This window comes from Hyperolius riggenbachi, chromosome 4 (assembly GCF_040937935.1).
Source record: "Hyperolius riggenbachi isolate aHypRig1 chromosome 4, aHypRig1.pri, whole genome shotgun sequence".
Taxonomy (NCBI): domain Eukaryota; kingdom Metazoa; phylum Chordata; class Amphibia; order Anura; family Hyperoliidae; genus Hyperolius; species Hyperolius riggenbachi.
In genome coordinates, this window is record NC_090649.1 from 308,511,133 (window position 1) to 308,534,855 (window position 23,723).

At 45.7% G+C, this 23,723-nt stretch overlaps 1 protein-coding gene across 3 annotated transcripts in view; it reads right to left on the bottom strand.

The window, feature by feature from the left end:
* Positions 1-23,723, bottom strand: part of MAP3K5 (mitogen-activated protein kinase kinase kinase 5) — a 272,639-nt gene that overhangs the window by 154,449 nt on the left and 94,467 nt on the right. For all 3 annotated transcript variants that reach the window (XM_068231644.1, XM_068231643.1, XM_068231642.1), the window contains exons 4-6: positions 14,087-14,280; positions 6,010-6,178; positions 5,459-5,565 (exon numbers count right to left, since the gene is read on the bottom strand). In XM_068231644.1, the coding sequence (XP_068087745.1) occupies positions 5,459-5,565; positions 6,010-6,178; positions 14,087-14,280 (470 nt within the window). The remainder of the gene's footprint in view (positions 1-5,458; positions 5,566-6,009; positions 6,179-14,086; positions 14,281-23,723) is intronic.

A 23,723-nucleotide genomic window follows, 5' to 3' on the forward strand; every position in this document is an offset into this window, starting at 1 on the left:
CCAGGACCCGGAGCCAGAGGGAGTGGATCGCTGCAAGTGAAGACAAGGAACATGCTGCTAGGATCCGGAGCCAGAGGGAGAGGATCACTGCAAGTGAAAACAAGGAACGTGCTGCCAGGACCCGGAGCCAGAGGGAGAGGATTGCTGCAAGTGGAGACAAGGAACATGCTGCCAGGACCCGGAGCCAGAGGGAGAGGATTGCTGCAATTGAAGACAAGGAACGTGCTGCCAGGACCTGGAACCAGAGGGAGAGGATCGCTGCAAGTGAAGACAAGGAACGTGCTGCCAGGACCCGGAGCCAGAGGGAGAGGATTGCTGCAAGTAAAGACAAGGAACGTGCTGCCAGGACCTGGAGCCAGAGGGAGTGGATCGCTGCAAGTGAAGACAAGGAACGTGCTGCCAGGACTCGGAGCTAGAGGGAGAGGATTGCTGCAAGTGAAGACAAGGAACGTGCTGCCAGGACCCGGAGCCAGAGGAGAGGATCGCTGCAAGTAAAGACAAGGAACGTGCTGCCAGGACCTGGAGCCAGAGGGAGTGGATCGCTGCAAGTGTAGACAAGGAACGTGCTGCCAGGACCCGGAGCCAGAGGGAGAGGATTGATGCAAGTGAAGACAAGGAACGTACTGCCAGGACCCGGAGCCAGAGGGAGAGGATTGCTGCAATTGAAGACAAGGAACGTGCTGCTAGGACCCGGAGCCAGAGGGAGAGGATTGCTGCAAGTGGAGACAAGGAACATGCTGCTAGGATCCGGAGCCAGAGGGAGAGGATTGCTGCAATTGAAGACAAGGAACGTGCTGCCAGGACCCAGAGCCAGTGGATCGCTGCAAGTGAAGACAAGGAACGTGCTGCCAGGACCCGGAGCCAGAGGGAGAGGATTGCTCCAAGTAAAGACAAGGAACGTGCTGCCAGGACCTGGAGCCAGAGGGAGTGGATCGCTGCAAGTGAAGACAAGGAACGTGCTGCCAGGACTCGGAGCTAGAGGGAGAGGATTGCTGCAAGTGAAGACAAGGAACGTGCTGCCAGGACCCGGAGCCAGAGGAGAGGATCGCTGCAAGTAAAGACAAGGAACGTGCTGCCAGGACCTGGAGCCAGAGGGAGTGGATCGCTGCAAGTGTAGACAAGGAACGTGCTGCCAGGACCCGGAGCCAGAGGGAGAGGATTGATGCAAGTGAAGACAAGGAACGTACTGCCAGGACCCGGAGCCAGAGGGAGAGGATTGCTGCAATTGAAGACAAGGAACGTGCTGCTAGGACCCGGAGCCAGAGGGAGAGGATTGCTGCAAGTGGAGACAAGGAACATGCTGCTAGGATCCGGAGCCAGAGGGAGAGGATTGCTGCAATTGAAGACAAGGAACGTGCTGCCAGGACCCAGAGCCAGTGGATCGCTGCAAGTGAAGACAAGGAACGTGCTGCTAGGACCCGGAGCCAGAGGGAGAGGATCGCTGCAAGTGAAGACAAGGAATGTGCTGCCAGGATCTGGAGCCAGAGGGAGAGGATTGCTGCAAGTGAAGACAAGGAATGTGCTGCCAGGACTCGGAGCCAGAGGAGAGGATCGCTGCAAGTGAAGACAAGGAACATGCTGCCAGGACCCGGAGCCAGAGGGAGAGGATTGCTGCAAGTGAAGACAAGGAACGTGATGCTAGGACCCGGAGCCAGAGGGAGAGGATAGCTGCAAGTGAAGACAAGGAACATGCTGCCAGGACCCGGAGCCAGAGGGAGAGGATTGCGGCTGCAGGAGCAGGTATAGTATTTACAGTAAGTAAAAGTGTAGTGTAGTTTAGTGCAGTGAAGTATAGTTTAGTTAATTGTAGTGTAGTGTTGTGAAATGCTCTGTTGCTTAGTCGGTAGGGCAGCAGGGATAAGTGTACTATAGTGTGTAGTGTAACTGGTAGAGGCGGCAGGGATTAGTGCAGTGTAGCTGGGCAGTATAGTGTAGACAGAGTAGCTTAACAGACAGTTTTGGCAGTAAAAAGGTCCATAAAACGACCTGCACTTAAGACAAACCTAGGTTTAGTTTTTTTGTTTTTTCCCCTGATATTTGCCCTGTAAACTTAGGTGTGTCTTATAAAGTTTGGTTTACTTTTGGACTGCTGCCCTGCTTTTTGATGGAACTGTCCATGGACAAAAACAGATAAAACAAAGCCTCAGTTATTTTTTATGGATTGGTTCACATCGGTCTGTTTCTGAGGTGTCCAATTTGTCTATTGCAGAAACAGGTTTAATTTTTTCATCAGGTGAATGGCAAGTATCCGTTCCGAGGTGGCAACAAACCCTGGAACAGACCACTGTACATACCTGGAGCAGTACAGTATATCTCTGCAGGGGAGTAAAGTTCAAATACAAAGTGGGCCAAAATGGACCACAGTGGGACCAAGTTGTGGGCTAAACTCAATGTCTAGTGGTCACCTCTCTCCGTTAAAAAGTTCCCTGGCGTCTAGTGGCTCACCTATACAGTTTCCTGGAGTCCAATGCCTCCTCCCTACCCTATACAGTTCCCTGGTGTTTAGTGGTCCTCCCTGCCCTACATAGTTCTCTGCTGTCTAGTGCCTCCTCCCTCCCCTATACAATTCCCTGGTGCCTTGTGGCCTCCACCATCCCCTGAACGGTTTCTTGGTGTCCAACGTTCCCCTCCCTCCCTTATACAGTTCCCTGGTGTCTAATGCTTTCACCCTCCCTCTCCCATATGGCTTCCCTGGTGATCTAGGGCTTCACCTCCAATATAGCTTCACTGGTGGTCTAGAGTGAGCCAAACATAATACAAATTTGATGGCTGCCGGAGTTCCACATGTATGCTCTACAGTATAGATATGGTACTTCTCCTGCTGGGTCCATTGTAGTGTAAAGTGAGCCAAACCTTAAACAGACCACTCTGTCATGTCATGATTGGCTGCTTTTATGAGAGGTTCTACCACAGAAATTCACACAATTATATTGGCATATGGAACACACTTTATCTACAGCTCAACACAGCTGATTACAGAACGATGTCGGAATTACCACAAAAATTAAACCCCATCCAAACACTTGGCCCAGCTAAGAGGAGACCACCAAAATAATCACTTGCAACTACTTTGGCTGGCTTAAGGTTAGGTGTGTGGGTGTGTGTTAAGGTTAGTCATGGGGGGGGGGGGGGGGGGGAGTTAAGGTTAGGTGTCCAGGGGTATAATGTTAGGCATGGAAGGAAGGCTAAAGAGGAACTCCAGTGAAAATAATGTAATTTTAAAAAGTGCTTAATTTTTACAATAATTTTGTATACATGATTTAGTCAGTGTTTGCCCATTGTAAAAGCTTTCCTCTCCCTGATTTACATTCTGACATTTATCACATGGTGACATTTTTACTGATGGCAGGTGATGTCACTGGAAGTAGCTGCTGCTTGCTTTTTGGGCAGTTGGAAACAGCCATTTCCCACAATGCATCGAGGGTCACAGACAGGAAACTGCCAGGACCATGGTCCTCACAGTTTCCTGTGGGAGGGGTTTCACCACAATATCAGCCATACAGAGCCCCCTGATAATCCATTTGTGAAAATGAATAGATTTCACATGTAAAAGGGGGTATCAGCTACTGATTGGGATGAAGTTAAATTCTTGGTTTCTCTTTAAGGTTAGGTGTCTGGGAGAGTTAAGGTTAGGCATTGTACAAGAGGGGTTCTGTGTGAGAATAGGGTTAGGGTTTGCTGTAGTAAAATATTGGTAGGATTTATTAATATTTTACTAATGAGAAATACCACTGTAAAATTGTAGAATATCGGCTAAATACTGATATTCTACTTTAATCTATTCCCAGGCACCCAAGTTTCCCTGCACCTCTTTTTCATGCACGCCCCCTCCCCATTTGCCCTGCATGCCCACATGACTAAAGTGGGAGTGTTTCAGCAGAACTGCTGCTTATCTGGTATCCTATGATACAATCAATATAAATCAATCAAATAAACTGCATCACTGTTCCACGAAAAATATTTTATCATCTCAGCTAAAGTGGACTGTAAGTGCAATTACATGTAAAAGAAAGAAAAACAGAACAGTAAACATAAGTGTAGTCATGGGATGTAGGTTTCCTATCACATTGACACAACTCTTCTGTTGTCATATGCTAATAATAGTTTCTGATGCAAACTTCATGATGCAGCAAATCAACAAACTACACCAGTAACTGTTAAAATCCAGATTGTAAGCGATAAGCCTGAAAGTATCTGAACATGACAGTAGGTGCAAAAAGGGTTACGAATTTTACAAGATATAAAATCCCATTGCGTATGAAGAGTATACAGTCAACAACACATCCTCAAGTGAGCTTTTAGAGCCTGATAATTCTGAAAGACCTTTCGATCGCATGATTCCATGAGACCCATATAATTTCCATCTCATAGACAGGGCCGGATTTGTACTTCTTACCGCCCAAGGCCGACTATTACCAGCCGCCCCAACTGAAACCGTATCTTACCACCTCTCTCCTCACACACCCAAACTTTTTGGGCCGATGGTGTCCACTATTGCGGCTAGTGCTGAGGTCTCCATGGCAACGTGAAGTGAATCAATCACGTCACACGGGGGAACTGGTCGAGCAAGCAATCTACAGGTGATGGGCGTGCTGGGAGCCTTCCACCACACACACATAGTCAAAAGTGGCTCACAATTGGACATTGGGTGGGGTCAGCAACACGTAAAAGTGAGTCCTGTACCCACTGCTGTCTCCAGGGTAACAGCGCTGGCCAATCAATAATTAAGAAATGGGTACTGTGAGACGCTGCCTTCTGTATTCTGTACTATTTGCTGGTGCTGCCCCTGGTCCTTTCATCCCCCACACCAAGTACGTGAGAACCGGCCTTCTGTAACTGCCTGCAGCTGCTGCTTTGTCATTGGACAAGGTCTGGCTTTTTGCTAGTCACACACTGTTCACAAACGTTTTGTTAACGGACTGCAGCTGCCTGTAACACAGCACAGGCAGATGCCAGCTGGTACTAATAGTGCAGTTATCCTGACCACTTTCATTTGTTTGGACACTTGCAAATAATGCCCACTGTCTGCAGGCCGCCCCTTGTTTATCTGGTGCCCTAGGCCATGGCCTATGTGGCCTTGCCAGAAATCCGGCCATGCTCATAGACAACAACAAACATTTGTACCATTCTTTGCATCTGTTGTGTATAAATGCCAGTGTTGGTAAACTTTAGGAAAACAAACTGTTAGGTAAACTTAATTAAAACATTCTAGTCTGCAATCTTCAGACTCATATCACCCCAATAAATCCAGCACAAGCAAGTTCAGCTAAGTAGAAACCATCTCAGCCAGAACAAAGTCATGAATTATATCAAAGTTCATATTCCTGTATACAACAGTAAAACAGACCACTGCTAAATGAGCATTTACTGCAATCTGTTACTAGAGAATGAAGGCAGATTGTTGGCAATAACTCTGAATGACTGTCATATTTGGAAGTTACAGTAAAATTATGCTCACCTGTTAAGAGCGAACGCATAATGAAATTTCACATGAAGATGGGCGGACATATCAAAGGTTGGCAGTCTCTCTAATGTTTCCACTAGCTTCACGATGGAATCATAATCCTTTGCAGATGAATTGTTCGTTTTATGAAAAGGAAAGACAATGAGGGTAATTATAGCGTTGGCTGACTGATGTAACAGAATATAACCGTAAACAACATTTATATGCACTGCATAAGGCTTCCTTTCCACTAGGAAGCACAATCGCACGCAAAATCGAGCTGCGATGCAATCATGCAACCTTCAATTACGACTCGCCACAACTGCACCATGAATGGTCAGGAACAAAGCATGATTGCACAAAAAATTATGCAGGCTGGCAATTGTGTTAGTTGAAAAATCGAGATGCACTAATGTAAAAGAAGCACCGAGATTTACATGTTAATCGCAGTGCTGTTGCGATCTACAAAGTGCGAGCGATGCGCTTTTTTGAGATGATCGCAGTAAGTGGAAAGTGACCCTAACAGACACATACCCATACGCTCATTTATCACCATACTACTATACCTGGATATCCCTATAGGACAAGAGCAAATTTATAATGATGTCAGGTGATAACACTTCAATATTATCCACACGCTGGCGAATTCTCGTCAGCTCTGCCGCCAGGTCTTTTCCAGTGTATTGGTTGCGGGCACTTCTGATATCATTGAGGATTGCTTCACGTAAATACTGGCTAGAGTAAACAAAACATACACATGATACAAATTAGCACAAAACAATAGGTCATTATAAAAATGTAAAAAGATCTCCCCACATATGTAGAGTCTGAAAAGAATACGAACAGTAAAGAAATGTGGGAGCAGCCATTTTGGGCCTGTTTGAAAGTGTTTGGGAGCGCTTAAAATATTGTCCAAAACAATAACATACCTGTATTATTTATCTAGAGTATGTTTTAAACATATTAGACTTTAGATTTATAAAAAAATATTGCATCCAATGAAAATCTATCAAACCTATGGAATTTTTGCCATCTGTGTTGGAAATGTTGGTTTAAGGCATGTTGCGGGTCGGGTGACATTGCATGGCCGAGGCTGTATAGACGCGTTCGCTAGCCGAGAAGTGGCCGGCGAGGTGAGTGGGTAGAATAATTCTCACAGCCAGCAAATGGCAGAATCTTTCCAAAAGGCTGCTCATTGCTTGGGGGAATCAGGGGCCTTTGTACAAAGGCTATATTAAATTGTAATCCAGTTCAAACACTTCCTGCTGTCCCAGGGATCTAAGGCCAGCTTTGATAGAACCCTCACTACATTTGAGCAAACCTGTCAAGGGGAGGGACATTTGAAAGGTAATATTTCTCTACTGTACTCGCTATTGAATGACTCAGATTCTCCTGCAGAGTGGTACAAGTCTAAATGGGAACAGGATCTGGGGCTCAAATTCAGTGACAAACAGTGGAATAAGATCTTAGTATTCTCACATAAGTCATCTATCTCATCGAGAAACCAGGAAGCTGGGTATAAAATCTTTACAAGATGGTACCTGACCCCCTCCAGGCTTCATGTCATGTTTCCCAGCACATCTAATTTGTGTTGGAGGTGTGGAGTGGAACAGGGAACACTATTGCACATCTTCTGGTCTTGTAATAAAATATCTCAGTTCTGGGCAGATGTAAGGGATATTATGCATGAACTCACTGATTTTTCACCCCCTGACTCCCCGGCCTTCTTCCTGTTGCACCATAACTCCTGGTCTATCAAAAAATATAAAAAAACCCTCACCAGATATCTGGTTAATGCGGCCAGGGCCCTGGTTGCCAGGAATTGGAAATCTACCACTCCCCCTCAGATCAAAGATTGGCTTCGGGAGGTTAATTGGGTATGTTTGATGGAGGATCTTACAGCGACTATTCAGGGTAGGCATGATAAGTTCTGGAAAACATGGTTCGGTTGGTTCGAGTTATGAATCTCCCACGTTATGAATCTCTCAAGTCTGGTGTCTAATACATATGCTGGAAGTAGAGGTATGGTCAAAAAGAGATACATGGTGGCCCCGGGACAAGTCCCCTGGTGAGAAGGGATCCCTTTTATCTTATCACTTCTGCGGTGGTTCCCCCGCCCCCCCCCCCCCCCCCCCCCCTCCGCCGCCCCCCCCCCCCCCCCCCCCCCCCCCCCCCCCCCCCCTGGGTGCAGTCCGACGTCTTGTCCTCACTTCATTCTTCCTCTGTCTTCTTCTCTGTTTTAGTCGTTTTCCTTTTGTATTGTCTGGTTTATTTTATATGCCTAAATTGCCAGTCCAATATTATAACAGTATTTCTACATTAGAGCTACGTAGAACTCACTTAGCTGTACACACAGTTCGGGATGATTATTAGAAGGTCATATGAGTTCTCTTATACTAATAAGCATCAGTTATGGGGCGTCCTGGTGTATGTTCCCTTTGGGCCCAGGAACGCCCAGCAATTCTTTTTTAAAAGTATCCGAGAGAACTGGCATCTATACCGGTGTGATGTTAATGTCACAGGGTTGTCATTTCTCATGCTACAACAAGTATATTTTAGAATATGCTATTTTATTTTTTTTAATAGACGTATTTTATTGATTTTTGTTAACATACAAACATAACATACATTCCCCATCCCACCCTATCCCGACTCCCTCCCCCCCACCCCCTTCCCAGGTGTGCATCGCAAGGATCATATCTTAAATATTAAGGTAGAACCCATGGGCCGGTTGGACATTCCAGCGATAAAAGTGTGCAGGTGAAGGCTGTCAGCATTAAATACACTTTAGAGGGACACAATTCTAAATTAATAGCAGCATAATAGAAAACAGAGGGAAAGTTCAGGCTAGGACTATTCTTTATAACCTTAGGCATCACTAAGAACATCATGAGAGGTGATATAATCCGACCAGGGTAGCCAAATCAAATCAAATTTCTGGGGACAATTTCTGTTTAGATATGTTAATTTATACCATGTCATTGCCCTATTGATTTTCTTAATCCATAAAGTCTTAGAGGGAGGATCGTCGGAAAACCATTTATGGAAAACTTCCTTCCTAGCATACATACACAGAATATTGAATAGAGTGATGTAGTGTGTGGATAGGGTGGCATCAGTATACAAGCCTAAGAGTAGGCTCCTGGGGTCCACCACAATCCTTTCTCCCAGAACCTCAGTCAGCAGGGCGGCCACCTGTGTCCAGTAATCATGAATCACGTCACAAGACCAGGTCATATGAAAGAAGGATCCAGGTTCCCTTTTACATTTGGGGCAGAGTTCCGATCTATCTGCATAAATGGCTCGTAACTGAAGTGGGGTGCGATAAGTTCTGTAAATTAATTTAAGATGCAAAAATTTATCTACGGCAGAGATCGAGACCCCATCCATGCAGCTAAGGAAATCCCCCCATTCTTGATCGGACAGGGGACCCACGTCAGCCTCCCACCTAATTCTGGCTCTGTCAAGTCTAGGGGTGGATAGCGGGTTCAGTCTAGCATAGACCTCAGAAAGGGGTCTGTCCAGGTGTTCCCGCAGGAGGATACTCTCTATTGGGTCAGATTCCCACGTCCAGGAGCCTGGGAACTGGGTCTGCCATGCATGTCGGACCTGAAGGTACCGAAAGAGCATTCTGTTCGGCAGGTGATATTTAGCTTTCAATTGTGGGAAAGTTAGCAGCGTTCCAGCTGGAGCCAAATGGACCACCTGTTTGATACCCTTAGAGGCCCATAATTGCGCGTCTGGAATGGAGATAAAGTTTGCCAGCTTAGGGTTGCCCCAGAGTGGTGTGAAGGGGGAGAGGGTGCACGGCTTCCGCAGGCCAGATCTGCTGTTCTCCCATGCCTTGACAGTGGTTTTCATTGGGGCTGTAATAGTGGAGAATTTGTTGATTCCCCTAAAGGGAAGGTTGGTAAGAGATTCTTGAGAACCGACAATTGCCGCTTCCAGTAATGCTGCAGTGTTACGTTCGTCCTGACTGAACCACCATCTTGTGGTCACTAGAACCGAGGCTAAGAAATACCTTTGTAGATTGGGAAGAGCAAGCCCACCACTATCAATGGGGAGTTGCAGTGTGGCAAGCGACAGCCGCGGTGCTCCCTCACCCCAGATAAAGCTGGAGAGTATCGAGTCCACCTTCCGAAAAACGGACTGTGGGATCCACACTGGTGATTGGCGGAAAACATAATTGAACCTGGGAAGAAATAACATCTTGAAGAGATTCACCCGCCCCACAACTGAGAGCGGAAGAGACTTCCATGAGGTGGCTCTACGAGAAAAGTGGTCAATAACAGGTTGAAGGTTCATAGAAGTATATTGGCTAATATCTTTATCAATCAGAATTCCCAAGTACTTGAAGCTTGAGACCCATTTCAGTTGGGTATGTGAAAGTAAGGGTGAACCTGCACTATCAATTGGGTAGAGTAGGGATTTATCCCAGTTTATGCGGATACCTGAGTAGCCACCAAACTGGTCTAGAATGCGGAGTGCTGCTGTAAGTGAGGGTCCCGCGTCACCTAGGAATAACAGCATATCGTCTGCGTAAAGCGCCACCTTCTCGACCAATCTCCCCACCGAGAGCCCAACAACCTCGGGTGCTGTGCGAAGCAAAGCAGCCGCCGGCTCGATTGCTAATGCGAAAAGGAGAGGGGAGAGTGGGCAGCCCTGCCGGGTGCCTCTCTCCAGTGGAAATGGATCTGAAATTTCGTCATTGGTTCTGATCCTGGCCAGAGGGGATAAATACATGAGCTTAACCCAGGAGATGAACTTGTCACCCAACCCAAACAGACGTAGCACCTCCCAGAGGTACGGCCATTCAACCGAATCGAACGCTTTTTCAGCGTCAAGCGTAGCAATGGCTCTTGTGCCAGCATTGTCATGAGAAACCAGCAGATTGGCGTATAGACGCCTCAGATTGATGTCCGTACCTCTGTTTGGCATGAACCCAGTCTGATCAGGATGGATAAGAACCTCAACCACCCGGGCCAGTCTTCTAGCTAATATTTTGGCGAGAATTTTAATATCTACATTCAGTAGGGAGATCGGTCGATAGGAGGCGCAGTACCTGGGGTCCCTGTCTTTCTTGGGGATCAACACAATAAGAGCAGTTCTCATGGAGTCTGGGATGAGGCGACGGGTCTGCATGTAGTTAAAGAGATCCGCCAGCTGAGAGCTAAGATCCTCTCTATATAATTTATAGTATTCTACTGGGATGCCATCCAGACCCGGCGTCTTTCCCGACTGCATACTGGCAATGGCCAATTCAACTTCATCCGCAGTTATGTCATTATCTAGGAGCTCGGCCTGTTCCGCTTCCAGTCGTGGCAAGGAGATCCCCCCAAGATACTCCTGAAGAGCATCCGACGTATAAGCTACCTTAGAAGAGTACAGGTCCTGATAGTAGTCTCTGAAGACACGGTTAATGTCAGGTGGTGAGGTGTGAAGAGTGCCTGTCGCATCAAGGATAAAGGGTACACTGGCTTTATTAGTGTGGTCCTTGGCAAGCCAGGCCAGTAGGGAACCACATTTCTCTCCCTGCTCAAATATGCGGTGTGTTTGTCTTAGGAGGAACTTTTTTGTAAGGTCGACCTCTAGGAGGTTGACTTTGATTTGGGCAGCTTTCCATTTCCGGAACGCATCAGAGGAATGAGTGGAGCAGAATTCCACTTCTTTGATTCTAGCAAGGTCTTCTGCTTGAACTAAGGACAGTTTGCGTGTATCCCTCACTTTTTTAATGGTGGATCTGAAGGCACCCCTTATGTAGGCTTTAGAAGCGTCCCACACCACGTCAGCAGAACAGGACCCCGTATTGGTACTCCAGTATTCCAGTAGGTCAGTGTGTATTTCCCCCTGAACATCTGCATCCCTTAGCCAATACGCAGAGAGCCTCCAAACAGTCAGAGACTTAACTCCTCCCATGGACAGCGTTAGTTTAAGGGGTGCGTGGTCTGATATGGCCCATGGGAGGCGGTCAATCGCTAACACCGACGAGAGGGTCTCTCGAGAGACAAAAAAATGGTCTAGTCTGGACATGGAATGGTATGTTGAGGATTGGCAGGTATAACCCTGCGTGTCCGGGTACTTCCATCTCCAGACATCGGTGAGGTCAAAGGCCTCGGCCCACGTGCGTAATTCAGGCGAATGTCTCAGGGATGGAGGAGCTCTATCAGAGGGCGCCATTGTTAAATTCAAATCTCCGGCAATTACTAAATGGGCAGATGGGAATTGGGTTTTGAGTAATACCAAGTCATATAGGAACTTAACTTCCGCAGGAGGGGGGAGATACACACTGACCACAACATATTCAATAGAGTTAAATTTTGCATGTAAAACCACATATCTGCCATGGGGGTCAAGTTTCAGTGATATGAATTCATATAGCAATTGTCTATGGACCAACACGCAGACACCTCTAGAGTAAGAGGAAAAGGTGGCGTGGTAGTGTGCTGCTACCCAGGGCTTTTTTACAGCGAGTGTACGGCCTCCCTGCAGATGAGTCTCCTGTAGGAGACAAATATGCACTTTTTGTTGCTTCAAATAATTGAGAACAAGAGAGCGCTTGATCTTATTATTGAGTCCTCTGACGTTCCACGTGATAATGGAGATAGATTTAGTATCTATGGCCATCTTTATGATATAGAGATTGGGATTGGGGAACCGACCCCCATAGCAGTTCATTCATAATCAATGCGATGCACACCAAAGCAATTTTCCCTCCCTCAAAAGTCCCCCACCCTATCCCTCCCTGTATTCCCCCCCAACAATGAGAATACTTAATCCCATAACCCCAACATTCCAGTAACATGACAGAAATAGAGCTCACATCAGCAGAAGCTGTGTTATATGCACAATAAAATAGCAAACGGCTTAAACATTGCAATACCAAGAGCTCAGGAGGCATAGGCAACAAGGGGCCCCCCGGGGCCGATCGACCAGGCAGGCAGCCCATGCTTATGTCCGATCAGAGCGTGGTGCGAGGATGAAAGGCCTCAGCATTGTACTCAGCAGGGAAGTAAACACGGCGTGTCCCGCCATTGAAAAAGGAGTACAGCAGGATACAATGGGGCGTTATGCTCCCACGGGAGTCAGGCCATTAGTCCAGCTATTGGAGGCCAGAGTCTCTATAGCAGAGAGTGGTTGATCCTAGATAGGACAAACGCTGTGGTCCCAGTTAGTATAGGATACATACTTGAAAAGGCAGAGGTCAGTCTGGTAGGGCCTCGATCCACGTGGCAGCCTCCTCTGGCGTATCAAAGAGCCGAACGGTTTCGCCATCTTCAACTCTCAGTCTAGCTGGGAATAAGGTAGCATATTTGATCCCCTTGTCTCTTAGCCGCTTTCTGACTGCATCAAAGGATTGGCGCAATTTTTGTGTCTCCGCAGTGAAATCGGGGAAGATAAGGAGTTTCCCATTCTCGTATGGCAGCTCTCCCACTCGGCGCGCCTCACGGAGTACTAGATCCCGGTCGCGGAAGTTAAGTAGCCTGAGTATGAAGGCCCTCGGTCGGTTGCCCGGCGGGGGTTTCCTGGCCTGGAGGCGGTGGGCTCGCTCGACCACAAACTGCGGTGAAAATTCAGCCTCCGGGAGCAGCTTCCGGAGCAGAGCCTCAGTAAAAGTAATGGCGTCGGTACCTTCTGCTCCCTCCGGCAGACCCACTATGCGCAGGTTATTCCGTCTGCAGCGATTCTCGGAGTCCTCCGCTCTGTTCTCAAGCCGCTTCACCCTCCGCACAAGGGACTGGATATCAGTAGTGTTAGTAGCAACCGCCCGTTCGTTCGCGGACGACCGGTCCTCCACCTCCACTAGCCTGCTACGAATCTTGACTAGATCTTGGCGGATCAGTCCGGTGTCTACGTGCACTTCATCTATTTTTGCGGACAGCTTAGCGTCCAGCTTTGTTAGCACGTCCAGCAGGGTGGCCTGGTTCTCCGTCTCTCTCTCCGCCATTGTCTGCACGGCCTTACTGCGTTTCTTGGGGATGGCTGCCTGCTGGGTCCCTGAGCCGCGTGGCAAGGCCGGAGTAGCTGCAGCGTCTGCCTCTTTTGCAAATTTGCTCCGAGTCATACGGAAGACCTCCGGGAGCTCTTGGCAATCCAGGACTGGTGTTTTTAAGGAAAATAGAAGCCGTTTAGGATGGGTTAAGGCGGATTACACAGCAGAGGCTGAGAAGGCACGTCTGTTCACTCCGCCATCTTGGTCACGCCCCCCATGCTATTTTATTTAAGTACTATTGGCACATCCTTCGTCTCCAGCTAATAGGAGGTCGCAATGTATAGCGGCCAATAATTACTGTTTTTGATATCTCCCGGGGATGAGACAATTCCTACACGCATATCGTTTATTATAGTGTTTAATATGCAATTTTTTGTAACCCACTTTGATGTTCAATTGGACTCATGTTCACTGTACCTGTAAAATGTCTGCTTTTATTACTATTTTACTATGTCAAAAAAAATTTCTAAAATAAAAGAATCTTTAAAAAAAAATAAAATTGTAAAACGGATATCTTTTTATAGGAGCTCCTTATAAGGACTGAGCACATCCTAAACAGCTCCATGTCTACCAAAAAAATAAAATAATTCAAAGTAAGCCCATAGTAAACTATGACATAGTGTTCCACTATATGAAGTTGTCATATAACTTACCATGAGCTAGCCTGTGCCATCTTCAAGATCTGAATAAAACGGTCCACAAGGGGTAGACAGATGGGGCCAAAAAGTAATTCAATGTTGGGTTGCATTAATTCTGTCAATCCCTTCATGAAGCTAGTCTCACAGCAGAACACCTTATTGTGAGGAGTGATCATGTAAGGAACAAAGGTGTAATTAGCAGTACTCAACTGTAAAGAGAGAAAAAAAAAAACACGTCTATAAGTAACTCATTTTGTGCAACACATACTATGCAGACTTAAAAAAAATATTAAGAAAGGATTATTTACTAATGCAGAAAGTTGATAATGTTCGGTATTTACTTCTGTATTTATAACTGCACACAGCATATATGACTGACACGACTAGCTGTCACTTCTGTCCGTTAAAGGGGCACTACAGTGAAAAACTGTAAAATTTAAAATATGTGCAAACATATACAAATAAGAAGTACATTTTTTCCAGAGTAAAATGAGCCATAAATTACTTTTCTCCTATGTTGCTGTCACTTACAGTAGGTAGTAGAAATCTGACAGAAGCGACAGGTTTTGGACTAGTCCATCTCTTTATAAGGGATTCTCAGGGATATATTTATTTTCAAAAGCACTTGGTGAATGGCAGTTGCTCTGTCCAACTGCCAAAAAACTGTGTAGGGAGCAGGGAAGCTGGCCAGCACCATTGTTTAAGGCTACTTACACACCAGGACGTTGCATTTAGGGGACGTTATAGGGCACATAACGTGCCCCTAACGCAACGCCTGGTGGTGTTGGAGCAGGACACTACCAAGAGCCGCGTTACAAGCAGCTCTTGGTGCGCCTGCTCATTCGGAGGCACTGCGGAGACCACGTGAGCGGAGCTCTCCGCATCACGTGGTCCCGCCAGCCAATCTGCGGCCGCTCCAGGATGTAAACACTGCAAGTGCAGTGAATAATAAGTAGCCATGTGCCTGGCTACGTAGCAGCCTCTCCCCGCCTCCACTCTGCCCATAAAATGAAAAAAACAAAAACCCTATTGAGCATGTGCAAACAGTAAAGTACTGCATGCAGTACGTTATGTAGACGTGCTGCGTTACAATGTAACGCAACGTGGGCACTGTGAACAGCCCATTGATTTTTCATTGCTGTGCGTTGGGGTGCGTTACAGGCTGCTCTAACGTGCGCCTGTAACGTCCCACTGTGAAACCAGCCTAAATCATTTTTAGGAAATGTCTTTTTAAAGAATAAAAGCCTTGCTGAGAATCCCCTATGAAGAGATGGGCTAGTCCAAAACCTGTCACTTCTATCACATTTCTACTGCCTACTGTAAGTGACAGCATTATAGGAGAAAAGTAATTTTTGGCTCATACTCTGGAGAAAATGTACTTTTAGGGCTGGTGCACACCAAAACCCGCTAGCAGATCCGCAAAACGCTAGCAGATTTTTAAACGCTTTTTTTTATTTTTATGAGGCGTTTTGCTAGCGTTTTGCGGATTGCTGCTGCGGTTTTCAGTATAGTAGATTTCATATATTGTTACAGTAAAGCTGTTACTGAACAGCTTCTGTAACAAAAACGCCTGCAAAACCGCTCTGAAGTGCCGTTTTTCAGAGCGGTTTGCGTTTTTCCTATACTTAACATTGAGGCAGAAACGCATCCGCAATCCAAAAAATGCCTCACCCAGGCATTTTTCGTTTCTGCAAAACGCCTGCCGCTCTGGTGTGCACCACCCCATTGAGATACATTGACCAAGCAGATCCGCAGCCGCAAGCGGATCTGAAAACGCCCAAAAAGCCGCTCGGTGTGCACCAGCCCTTATTTGTATGTTTGCACATATTTAAAATTTTACAGTTTTTCACTGTAGTGCCCACTAATGAGGACTCCTTATACTGTACATTATATTCAGAGATTGTGTAACGAATATCCAAAGGTCAGATTTCGCTTTTTTTTTTTTTTTTTTTTTTACAGCTACACAGTAAAAATTCTCAAAAAAACAAAGACAGAATATTTCAGGTATATTGTCATCAAAAAGGGATTTTCCTCTAAAACATAAAAAAAATCAATATGATTCACTATGAGGCTGTCTTTTGAATGCATATTTGCACCTCACTGATGCTTACTTATATCATTGCTGGCTGCAGCAAAAATTATCAGATGTATGCCTAGGGAAGTAATTCGTAGGCAAATAGTATAGGTAAAGTTCTCTGTTCTTCAATGGATACCGCACAAGCTTTTCTGCTTTGTTTACACAGTGTATACACTTCCAGATAGTTATGCCCAGCAATGGCAGGCTTATCAATTAGCATTAAAGAGAACCCGAGGTGTGTTTAAAGAATGTTATCTGCATACAGAGGCTTGATCTGCCTATACAGCCCAGCCTCTGTTGCTATCCCAAACCCCACTGAGGTCCCCCTGCACTTTGCAATCCCTCATAAATCACAGTCGTGCTGTGAGGCTGTGTTTACATCTGTAGTGTTAGTCTCAGCTGCTCCCCCGCCTCCTGCATAGCTCCGGTCCCTACTCCCGTCCCTTCCCTCCAATCAGCAGGGAGGGAAGGGATGCAGGCGGGGACTGGAGTTCTGCAGGAGGCGGGGAGAGCAGCAGACTGACACTATAGAGATAAACACAGCCAGCTCTGACAAGCTGTTTGTCAGCAGCGTGGCTGTGATTTATGAGGGATTGCAGAGTGCAGGGGGACCTTAGGGGGGTTTGGGATAGCAACAGAGGCTGGGCTGTATAGGCAGATCCAGCCTCTGTATGCAGATAATATTCTTCAAACCCACCTCGGGTTCTCTTTAAATGAAATGTAAAGGCTTATTTCGACTGGAAGCCACGGTTCTTTCCGGTTTGGCCACTGCTCCCGTTCAGCTGTGTAACCGCAGCCGGCATCGTTAATCCGTGCCATGCACGGCTATAGTGATTCAGCTGCATGCATCTGGATTCACACCAAAGTGCGATCTGGATGGCAGGACACTGAAGAGACAGGCAGTGTTTCGCTGTCCCACTTGCATGCAGGAAAACACTGCAAATCTGTATATAGTGAAAACGGGACCTAAAGCTTGAGTTTTAACCCTTGAAAACAGGTCAGATTGTAATTTTATGCTGTTTTTAAAGTTTTAAACTATAACTTTAAAACAGTGTGTTTATTCAGAGTTATGCAGCATTTTCTGCATCTGGAGATATCTCTCACGTACAGTCAGTGGGAGAACACCACATAGTTTGCAGCAGAGACAAATCCAAGGTTCTCAGGCCCACTTTAATCATTGAGGCAAGGAAGAATGATGGAAATACCCATTACTCATAACAGAGTCCTAGAAGAAGCCTGATAACTGTCCAGAAGTGCCTAATAGGACCGGCAGATGTGTCTGAGAATGACAGTGAGACATCTGCTAGACCTCAAGCACCACAGGACCTGCAACAATCCATTGATGCTGCATAACACATCACTCTCCCATGAGAAAAACACTATATTCTGTTGCATGCCAGGTTTACACACATCTGTATGCAGAAACAAGAAACAATTATCACCCTTCAAAGAGTTCCTGTATGGTCAGGCAATGTCTACCAGTAACGATGGACTCACCTTGGACTGTCAGAAGGGGGCCGTTCTGAGGCAGTTACTGAGTAAAATGATCTGCACCAGGGGCATAACTAAAAACCACTGAGCCCCCCTGTGAAAATGTATATGTGGGCCTCCTTCAAACCCCCCCTTTCTGCACAGGTAAACTGAGAACAAACGTTATTCAATTGGCTAGCGCACTTGAATGCGTTTCCCCATGCAGATAAAAACTGACAGCAGTGAAGCACTGCACACATTTTCAATTGCATTAGCTTCCGTCATAAAACATGCATGTTTTCACACATACAGACAAACACAGTGTACAGAAGAAGCATACAGAAAACTGACAGATGAGTGTGCTCCCAGCCTCAGCTTATTACACTTACTCTATCCATCTCTGATGGAGCAGAACTGGCTCTGCAGACTTCTCCAGCATCACTACAGTACAAAGCACTTGAGGAGGGGTTGAGGGCTGGGAGTTGTACGCAAGAACCCTGCTGCACACTGAATAGTGACTGTCTACAAATCTTTGTATGCTTCCTTATCAGTGGCTGAGCAGATACAGTCATTAGAACAATTGTGCAGAGAGCAGAAATATTTTTCTCTCTGTGCTCGGACTCCTCAAGCATCACTACAGCACACAGCACTTGGGGAGGGGGTGGGGGTAGAGCAGCAATGTACACAAGACCATGCTGAACACTTAATAAGGACTGTTTACAAATATTTGTCTGCAGATCTTTGTATGATTCCTTATCAGGGGCTGAGCAGGTACAGTTATTAGGACAACTGTGCAGAGAGCAGACAGTTTTTTCTCTCTATGCCCTAGTTGTGAGTCTCTCAGGAAAGGGAAAATAAACTGCTCCCCCAATGGGGCCCCCTGCAGCTTCTGCCTCCCGCGGCTGCCTCCCTTCCAGGGCCTATTGTTGCGCCCCCAATGCACAGCTATTGTATCCCTGCCCACAAGAAAAAAACCACAGGAAATATAAAACAGCTTATGAGAATATCAGTAAATTTCCTGCACAGTCATAGTGATTAGTGAGACAAATAAACCGAGAGACAGGAAGGAGCACAGCTGTCAAAAACAGTTGAATGTCAAGTAATAATTTGTTTCTCACAAATAGCAGTTTGAGTTTTCTATGAAATTAGGCTAGTTTGAGCTTAATATTTATAGAATGTTTAAGCAACAGATAAAATATGATGTAGTTAAGTTAAAATAAAGATGAATTCACTTGCATTGCTCTGTACTTGCCCCATATATTCGTGTATATCTGTTTAAAGAAACGTTTCCGGCTTTAATTCGCAATGACATCCTATCTGGTGACAGTTTGTTGCGAATGTTTTGGTTTTCAACCACATTGTAAAACTCTAGGGCTGATGTAACCAATTACAGTACAACTAACTTGCACTTCACAGACTACAGCAAACATGAGGGTGACCGGTAATAAACCAAAATGAAAAATCAGTAATGGTGGGATCCCAATGCAGAGGATTAATCCTAGTGATGGTATAGAGGGAAAAAAAAGAAGTAAGAAAGGAAAACTCTTTTATAAAAATGATTTTAATCTTTAACCCTTAGACTGCCATGGACATTGATAGGTGTTCTGGGTTTTTAGAACAAAACTATTTCCGGTTAACGCGGACATCTATAGGCATTTTTGTGTCCCCATACATCTGTGCCACGGACGTCTGAAAGGCATTTAGTACAACATTTTGGCTCACTACCAACTTTCAACTTTACTTGAAATATGCAAATAAGTACAGTATATGTTGATGCAAATGTTTCTACAAATATTTGCTGCTTGAAAGTGGACCAATCAAACGATTTTCCTGCAAGATTTGATTAATCCACTTTACAATAGTTTTTTTAAATACCATAATAATTAGCAGAATTCTGTATCATTATACTTAACATTATTATTTTCACCTCAATGACATTCCTACTGACTAAGGGGGACTTTGGTACATGTAGATTTAGGTAAGACATTTATTAAACACAATTCAAACACAGCTGGCACTGACATGTAGCATTTTTAAAAATAGCTGTCTAAGGGTTGTGTTTATTTAAAATACAGTTGGCCCTTTTACCATTTTACAAATAAGTAGGATATATTTACCTGGGATGGGTGGGTCTTATTATAAGAAGGGGGCACAGAAATTCCACAAAAAGCCCCTCATCAGGGTCTACCCTCACCTCCTTTACCACAGGTGGGAGTTAGTGCCTCATCCTCAATATTACACAAGGGTGATTTGCAAATGGGGCAGGGAGCGGCACTTTGCCACCAAACCTTTTGTAATTTCTTCCCCAATGCTATGGACCTTGCTGCCAATAATGCCTTAGTAGTATTGCCTTGAGAGCAAAAGCCTGCACTGGTCACCTCCATGATTCTCTGGGTTATACTATCCTGCATGGAGAAAGTGGGGTTAATAGTGTTTAGGAGGATGGCACAGGCTTTTTTTTCGTTTATTTAATTCTACAGGTTCCTTAGAGTGACTTAATCAGCCATTGGATTGCTCACACACTTGTTTATAGACAAATTTGGAAACAGCATAACCTCAAGCCTCTTCACATGTCGTAAAGTCAAGACAGAATGAATGTAATCCTAGGTTTAAAAAAAAGGGCATAGATAATCTGCATACCTTTTGATGAATGGAGTAATGGAACAATGCAGTGGCTGAATGGTTAAGGGCTCTGCCTCTGACACAGGGGACCTGGGTTCGAATCTCGGCTCTGCCTGTTCAGTAAGCCAGCACCTATTCAGCAGGAGTCCTTAGGCAAGTCTCCCTAACACTGCTATTGCCTATAGAGCGTGTCCTAGTGGCTGCAGCTCTGTCGCTTAGAGTCCGCCAGGAGAAAAGCGCGTTATAAGTGTTCTGTGTTTGTTTGTTTGTTTGTTTGTGAGTATGATATGGATGCAGAGCTGAAGTTACATTTGGTTGCTTTCATACTTCTCTAAAAACAGAGAATCTGGACTATGTTCTTGGGTTTGGTATGCCAGCTGTAGTATTGTATTGTGAAAGTACTTTAATAAATGTGCCCATATGGCCACTCATGCAGCACACCTCACACAAAGCAAGCTACCTTTTGTTACTTTGTCATACAATTGTTTATTATTAATTTTCTCAGAACCTGTTGCACTGGACAACTAGAGTCAGCAGAAGCAATGGGTAACCAGGAGGTGTATTGAACGGATATGCTATACCACATTGAACTTTCCTACCACTCCAGAGTGGATGTGTGCTATTCGGCAGATTAATTAAACTGTCCTTTGTCCCAAAATATAACATTTAGGACTGTCTATTGTGGAAAAAGACAGTACAAACGGACATGTGTGAAGGTGGCTATAGGAAATAAGGGCCCTTTCTCCATGTATGCTGGTTCGCTGCCATCCGCTGTGGTCCATTCTGGCAAATGGACAAGTATAACCCTAAAGTTATGTCTGCACACAAGATTTTCATTAATTATCTAGAATGATTGTACAGGTAAAGATCGTTTGGACGTCTAGTGTACGTAAAGGTGTCCCCACACTCCCTGACAATACATTTAATAATCCATCTTATTGGATCAGTAATGTGTGACCTTTGCTGTTCTTCTGTAATGCCTGCAGAGGGCCACCTCTAATTTCTTCTTCTGCTCCCCTTTCCATTGAACAGAAAGGCTTCTATATTCCCAGAACAATTTTTCCAGGTTACAAATATTGAATATGTGTACGTAGCTTATGTGTAATCAGCCATTCTACACAACTGCCAATAGTAGATAATGAGAGACAGTCAAGTCAGGCATCATTGGTGCCAGCGGGAGGTAGAGGAGAGTCTGAAGCTACACAGGATACAGAGAACAACTGTCAAAGCCAAGATACATAACACATTGACAAGATCAGATGTCAAAGCAAGATCAGGCTGGTGGAGTTCAAGTGAGGCCAGGATAAGCAGAGTCAGATACTGAATCAATGTAGAACAGCTATTAGAACCACAGCCACACATTAACTAAATGTTACAATGCAACCATAGTGTGAACCCTAGTGCCCTTATAAAGTGGACAGCAACAACGTTGCTTGCCAAGAACTACCGAAATGAGTACGTTTTCAGCCCTGCTTCACAGTAGTCCTGGGTCAGCTGGGGGACATGGAATGATTGCACACACCAAAGAAAATGAAGAAAGTGACAGAACCTACAAAAATATGCAAAAGAGGACTCAAAACAGCCGATTTGCAACAGGACTCAGAAGACAATGAACAGACAGCAGCAAAGAAAGTATTAGGATGACCTGTACAGGATCCATGCTGAGTCATAGCCCTAACCACATGTGGCCAGTCACACCAATGATGATCTTCAATCTGGAAGCACCCCTGAAAGATTTTGTCCAAGCCATGATGGTCTGAGGGCAGCTTCTAAAAATTAAATATTAATCAGTTCACAGCAAGCTGGTTCAATGCAGTCTAACTAATGTATGTTCCCTCAGTACATGCAGAAAGATCTTTAACACCTCAGCCACCTCTTTCTTTGGTGTGTCCCCTGTGTGCAACCAAACAATGATGTTGTATGAGGAATTGTGCTGATACTGCCAGGTGCAAGGCACTGCCAACCCTCCCTTTGCACCAATGCAGAAAGTGGGCGTCTATATCATGTGGGTGCATCATCAACCTGGAGCGCGCTCAACACAGCACTTCAGCTTGGCAAATTCCATGATACTGTAACGATTGTGGAATCGTCTCCGTGGTCAGCGCACCAGACGTGCGCTGACACAGTGGATTTCCTCCACAAGCGTATAAATTTGCAGGAACCCAGCAAAAGGTGCTACGCACCCGTAGAGGGAAAATTCCTGTCGGCAGATGGCGCTGGGGAGTGCAGAGGAACCAATCCTCTGTACCTCCACAAATGCCAGACAGGAATTGTACGAAGCGCAGAACGCAATCGCAAGAGAGGCGATTGCGAATGAGACGAGCAAAGGGACAGGTTGTATGTGTGTGCGCCAATCCAGTCGCCACCCCGCGACCGCGCACACACAACAGCAGATATGAAATAGGAACGCGATCGCGAGAGGTGCGATTGCCAGACGTGACACAAGGCAGATCAGGACAGAATACGAGGTTAGCAAAGGCACAGCAAATAATACAATGAGGAGATACGGAAAATAACAAACGCTAGCTAGCCGCGAACACCGCACTCATTCGCAACAGTGCACGCGGTTATGCGCGGTCTCCACGTGATAAGCACAATAGAGACAAGCACGCCTAACTAACCATTAACAGACAAACATGAAACAGAGGACGCGAGCGCTTGCTTAACGGTTACCTCACCGAGCCTCCAGCAAGCGAAGCAGACCAGACAGACACACGAAAACAGGGACAAGCGAGAGATAGGATCCACAGCACTAGCGAAAAGTGGCTAGCGCGATCCAAGTACAGAGTAGCAGAACAGAAGGATCCCCAGCGCTAGCGAAAAGTGGCCAGCGCGATCCCAGAAGACAGAACAGAAGGATCCCCAGCGCTAGCGAAAAGTAGCTAGCGCGATCCCAGGAGACAGAACAGAAGGATCCCCAGCGCTAGCGAAAAGTAGCTAGCGCGATCCCAGGAGACAGAACAGAAGAGATAGCTGGTAGCAACCGCTGCACCGGCTATACTCCAAGAACAGAGATCAGAACCATTTCCTGTCAACCACCATAGGGAGAGGACAATGGCAACAGGCAAGACAAGACAGAACAGGCAATACAGATAATACAATCCTAACTGCACTAGGGAAATCTGCCTAGCGCAGATTCAGGAATTACTCTAAGCTGATGTTCAAACAGAGAGAAAGGCTGACACCCCACCAGGAGTGTTACATAGGACGAAATCCTTCTGAACAGCGAAGCATTGTGGGAAAGACATAGTACTTATAGTACACGCCTCCAATGAATGTGGCCAGGCAATTTGCATGACAACGTATGCAAATTCCTCTGCAAGCTGCAAAACTGACAGAAGCTCTTCTTTCCAGAGTCCTGCAGCATGCAAATCAAAACAATGGTCAAAAAGCTGCCTGCCTGCACAGGCAGCTGAGCAAATCATCACAGATACCAGCACTCCTGAACCAAGGGGAGCTATTTATTATTTAAGTATGCATTTT